The following is a 5,953-nucleotide window of genomic DNA, read 5'->3' as shown; positions in this document are numbered from 1 at the left end:
ATAACCATCTACACCGACCTCACTCAGCTATCACCATCAACAGGGAAGAGTTCCTTAGACTTATTTACTAACCAAGCATTTCTGCACTCATTGTTTCCCACAGTGGCACAATTAGTAATCAATGCTCCATTTTTTTTTTTTCACATACACAGCTACGGGTAACACCATGTCAAGGGTTGTTCTCTCACCTAGATATGCTCTGTATTTATAATAGTCTCCTTATGTGTATAATTCATTCTACTGTTATTCTCTTGTAGGCTTGTTCCCAAACTGGAGACATGGTGAATTACTACAAGAAAATTGTTCTTCTGTCTGGATTAGAATATATGAATGATTATAACTTTAGAGTACTTAAGTCCTTACTGATCCATGACCTAAAACTGACTAAGAAAATGCAAGATGATTATGACAGAATTAAGATTGCTGACTTAATGGAAGAAAAGTTCCCAGAGGATGCTGGATTGAGCAAACTGATAGAAGTATTCGAAAATATTCCAGATCTTGCAGATCGTGTTGATATACTTAGAAAAGAGATGGAGAAAGGTAAGAGAGAAGCAGTCTCGATGCCCACTTTTTCCCTACCCTCCCTAACCTGGGTAGCTCCTTGCAGTGACATAGCTGATAAGTCTCTTCCCCAGTGTGTACATCAGGACCTATAAAATGTCACCAGTTTAAATGGTGGAAACTTAGGGAACTCCTTTCCTACAAAGAACTGTAATGGGTTCGGAGATAGATGTCTATGGGGTGGGTAAAGGAAAGAAAACAACAAAAATAGAAGCTGTTTGGAGAAACAGTGTCTTCCAATATGGTGGAATGAGTAGAAAGATATAAAGAAAAAAATTAAATACCACATTTACAATTTTCCACAATTCCAAATTAAGAAATACAATCATTAGTATGTCTACCAGCAACAAGTGTGAGCCTACATTGAAGTAGAATCCTGAATCTAAGAGATGTGAAGTTCCCTTTTATAAAGTTACTGGGTTCAAAATAAATGGAAAAAAAGATAAGCATGTTGCCTCACATGTGTGATCTTAGCACTTAGCAGACTTGGGCAGAGAGACCTATAATTTAAGCCTAGCCTGGGGTTCATGGTGAGATCCTGTCTCAAGAAAATAAAAAGGAGCCCAAAGGGTAAGCAATGGAAGTTCACTGTTAAGACTCTGTTACATCCAGGACTGGTTACATTTTCATCCTCTAATTCTCTAATTTGGGGTGACCTATAGAAGATAATCTGTCATATAGTCATGTAAATCTTATATTCTTAAAAGCAAACAATAGGTTAAAAGGCTGAGATGGGACTAGGCTGGGATGCATAGAAGTCTCTGGGAGGAAAGAGTGTCATGCCAGTTGTACCTGAGAAGAGCAAGGAAACCCAGAGTCATTTCCTGTGTCTGTATTGTTGGTGGCAGGGGCAGGAAATATACTGAGACATAAGCAGGAAGCAAATGCAATAAAAGGACTTCAGCTGTCTTGCTACAGGAGAGCTTCATATATTAATTGTCTTTTCTTTATTTCATCAGTTAAAAATAAAACCAAAATAATATCGGGATCCAGTCCACTCCCAATTACCTCCAGCATGATGGAAGTTTGGGAAGTAGAACCAGCTATGGTGACAGCTTCTTCAGAGGTACACTGTCTATGATCTCACTGAAAGAGCATCCACTAAGCTTGTTCTCTCCAGGGCCTTCCTCTGAGTACTTAGTCTAAGCCCCCCTTGTGTGCTAAGGACCTAGCTGAAACAAAATGAAGGGTGAACTTATACATAATTTCTGGTTACTCATTTTGTTTTAAAACTGAAGGACTAATGTGTACTTCATTATAATTTTCTGTAACAAATATATAAAATCAATAATGGCTTTGTGAGTGTGTGTGTATGTGTGTGTGTGTGTGTGTGATTTACATACATGTGTGTGCATGATATCACTGATGTCAAAGGAGGACTTCAAATACTCTGCTTAATTACTCTCTGCCTTACTCCTTTAAGATAGAGTCTTTCCCTGAACCTGGAGCTATAGGCAGCAAGCCTCAGAGACCATCCTGTCTATGCCTTTCACAGTGCTTGAGTCACATACAGAAAGCCCAGATTCTTATGAGGATGCTGTGATTCGATCTTAGGACCCCATGTATGTGTAGCAAATATTCTTGTCCCATAAGTCACATCTCCAACCCCTCATTCTTCCTTTTGATAACATTTGTAAAATTGGCAGTCAGTTTAAAGATATGACCTTCCAAAGCCTGTCAGAAGGACATTAAACTCAACTTGTACTTTCTAAATGTAGGTGTTCTCCCACCAAGGAAATGTGCACAGAGTAGTGATGTACATGAAGTCTTTCTGTTCCTGAACGAGATGATCCTATGCTCTTCTCTGGACATTTTTTCAGAAAGTTCAGTTCCCAAGGATTCAATAGACTCAGAATCCAGTAACATGGAATTAATTATCCTGGGATGAAAATCATTTTTCTTCATACAATTTTTAAAAACATGACAAGAACTGAGGATAAAACCTCATAGTGGAACCTAGCTTGGCACACAAAAGACCCCAAGTTCAATCTCTAATACACAAAAGAGAAGATGATTCATTAGAAGTAAAAAAAATGTATGCATTTTTTTCCTTTAAAAAAAGGGAAATAAACTACAAAAAATCTGAAGCCTCCTCAATTCCATCATATGTCTAAATCAATCATCACCTTATCAATTGATTCTATGAAGACCTCAGTGAGAAGCTTTTGCTCTTGACAAGGTATAGGTTAAAAAGAAATAATTTATGATCTTAACAGGCTACATATAGTAGTTTCATTTAACCAGGACTATCACATCATTTGATCATTTAAGACACTTTACCTTTAAATACATTTAAGTTATGTAAAGAGTTATGATTGGGCTTCCTTTATACTTGGCAAGCATTCTACCTACCAGGTGAACTACAACTTGATTGACAGAAATATTAACTCTATGGTCTATTCATTCAAGATACTCCAGACTTCTTCACAGTGATAAAAATCTTGAAAGAGCTTATCATTCAATCTCTCAGCCATTCATTCTTTTAGTGTACATTTTAAAACCCTGACAACCACTTACAAATGTTTACTTTATTGAATTCTATCATACCAGGAATCTCTATATGACCAATATTTTGGCATTTTAATTATTGTTACTTGGAATGTAAAATCAATGTGCACATCTAATTATCTGACTTCATAAGTAATGATAATATAATTAAAACATATCTAAGCCTAAAGGTAAGGCCATAAATAATTAGTTTTGTTTAGATGACATCAACTATTTTATTTTATTTCCTTTTTCTTTGTTTTTGTCTGCTTGTTTGAGCAAAGACTTTTTAATGACTATATTTTACAAATACACTGGCAAATCATGCAGTGGATGTGATTCTGGGCAGCAAATCTGCACAGTCCTTAGCAATCTGACCTGTTTAAGCAAAGCCCTTCATCTCTCCTACTGTTTACTATGCCTCCTACATTATCTGCAGAAGAACCAAAGCCCCATCTTTTCGCTGGTCTGGCTTTCTTTGTCAAATTACCATTGCTGGGTGCATGTATTTCTTTCTTCTATTTCTCAGAAGACTTACATACCGAGTGATCCAAAACAAAGAAAACAGTGATAATTAACATGGCAGTTAAAGTTTTTACATGATCTCATTTTTATTACTTTTTACTCTTAAAGCTAAGTTTAGAATCATTTAAGTATTATGCCTCCTATAAGTTTATATAAGTATATTAAAAGGTCCTAAACATATGTATTGCCTTATGTACACATACTTATTCTATGTGTGTTTGTATTCATATATACAGTAGTTTCATATAACCAAATATATATGGTCCTTATATTTAAAGGACCTTTGTTGTGGAAAATATTAAAATAATAATTCATGCTACCACCAGCAAGGCAGCAGTGGTGGGCAGGCCGGGCTTTTCTCAGCCTGACTGACTCTGACTCAGAGCCCTGAAATCTCTCCACTGAGGTCCCATGGAGGGTCATTGCCAAGCAAGCCCCATGCTTCCAAATTCTCCCGGCTGGCTGTTGTGCCCTGCCACCATTCCTTTCTCTGGGACCCAGCTGCATCACCAGGTGAAGGAAAACCCCACACAATCTTAGTTTAGAATCAGCAGGTAATGCAATCTCTCGGCTCAGCAACTAGCATCCTAATTTGTAAGCTATTCTAAGTTATAAATCCTCCAGTAATGGATCCGGGCGAATCTGCCTCCTGAACCGGGGGCCTCCACTACCTACATTTTGTCCTCCAAGCTCTCTCAGGTCCAAAAGCAAGAATCTTTCTCCTGCCTCCCCCCTTCCTCTCTCCAACTGTGAAGTCCCAACTACTCACCCATTGATTGGCTCCTTGAAATCTTTATTCATTAGGGAAAGATTCTGCCACAGTCCTTAACCTAAGCAAATATTAAAACGAGCCCTGCCTAACACATACTAGGCACATACTGTATCAACTGAGCTCCATCCGATCTCCTGAAAATTTAACTCTGTGGTCCATTATCTCAGGGAACCTGTTACGCAGTTCTCATCAGATCACCTGAAAGAGAGTGAAGGAGATTCTTGTGTCCCCCAAAGCAGACAATTTGGCATGGTTTCCTTGGGAAGCTAAGGGGAGAAAAACCCACAAATGGAAGCCAGTTTTGCTGTATGGCTTGTCTCCCATCCAGTAACTCTGAGTCGAATAATACCAGGTTCCCTTTTCTCCGTTTTATAAGATATGCAGAGTCAGTATTCTGAGCCAGACCAGTGTCATTTAGTGCCCAAGTTTCTAAGAGACATTCTGATTGGAAAGGAAAGTACCTACATGTTATCTAAAGATGCCTCATGCAGTCCAACTGAGGTGGGGTAGTTATGCCAGGGACACTGGCAGAGCAGAAGTATTTATGAAGGGGAAAAAGACAAAGATGTGTTTGATCTGATTTTTTGAAAACTCTTTATTAGGATACAAAGATTTTTTCAAAACTCTTTCCTTTCAGGAAAGCAAAGACACTGTCCGTGAATCACCTGATACCATGACAACACAGTTTTTTGAGGAAGAGCCTAAGTTTCCCTTACTTTCAGCACCCAGCACAAGCCAGGCTGAGCGTGAACCCCTGACTCCTCAGAGGTTTCCAACAACAGCCTCCAGCAGTCTCCAGACGACCCTGGAGCCTACAGAAATACCGTCCACCATACTGGCAACATCTCAGGGTTCTTCAGCACCATGTTCCTCCTCTGTCACGGCTTCTCAGATGCCTCCAGTGACAGCCTCCATCAGCATCCAGACCATCCAGACCTGTCAGGCAACCTCAACACTTCCTCGTAGTCACCAAACTACTCTGGAGTCTCCAAAATCAGAGCCCAGCAGAGTCCAGGCCATTCAGATGACTCATGCTAGAAAGGCAAGTGGTCATAATCGTCCTCAGGTGCCCGCAGCAGCAGCAACCAGCAGTTTCATTAAACCTCAGGTGACCCCAGCAAGGTTACCCAGCGGGGTCCAAACCCCTCGGATTCCTCAAACTACAGTGCCCAGCAGTGCCCAGACCTTTCGAATGAACCCAGCAACAATGACCAGTGGTCATAATAGTCCTCAGATGACTCCAGCAACAGTGCCCAGTTGTGGCCAGGCCTTGGGAATGACCCCTGCAACAATAACCAGTGGTTGTAATACATCTCGGGTGTCTGCAGCAACAGGATCTAACAGTTACAGTACCCCTCAGATTACCCAAACCACAGTGCCCAGCAGTGTCCAGTCCCTTTGCATCCCTCAAATAGCATTGCCCCGCAGTGTCCAGACCTTGCAACAGACCCCAGCAGCAATGACCAGTGGTTGTAAAAGTCCTAAGGTATCTGGAGCAAGAGCACCTGTCCAGCCTCAAGTGTCTGTAGCAACAGTATCTAGCAGTTACAATAACTCTCGAGTGACTCCAGCAACAGTGCCCCGCAATGCCCAGACCTTGCGACA

The 5,953-nt window shown here is 40.4% G+C and overlaps 1 protein-coding gene across 1 annotated transcript; it reads left to right on the top strand.

The window, feature by feature from the left end:
• Positions 1–278: 278 nt before the first annotated feature.
• Positions 279–1,645, top strand: LOC110321764 (pyrin domain-containing protein 3-like). The gene is made up of 2 exons (XM_021198234.1): positions 279–543; positions 1,524–1,645. The coding sequence occupies exons 1-2, from the start codon at positions 279–281 to the stop codon at positions 1,643–1,645; spliced, it is 387 nt and encodes a 128-aa protein (XP_021053893.1).
• Positions 1,646–5,953: the final 4,308 nt, after the last annotated feature.

Source organism: Mus pahari, chromosome 5 (assembly GCF_900095145.1).
Source record: "Mus pahari chromosome 5, PAHARI_EIJ_v1.1, whole genome shotgun sequence".
Classification (NCBI taxonomy): domain Eukaryota; kingdom Metazoa; phylum Chordata; class Mammalia; order Rodentia; family Muridae; genus Mus; species Mus pahari.
The sequence above is the reverse complement of the archived record's forward strand: the minus strand, read 5'-3'. Positions and strand labels throughout refer to the sequence as shown.

Excerpts from the sequence above, each read along its gene's own strand:
- LOC110321764 (XM_021198234.1), top strand. The coding sequence starts at position 279 with ATGGTGAATTACTACAAGAAAATTGTTCTTCTGTCTGGATTAGAATAT. Across the intron at positions 544-1,523 it reads TAGAAAAGAGATGGAGAAAG|TTAAAAATAAAACCAAAATA; the intron begins GTAAGAGAGAAG and ends TTATTTCATCAG.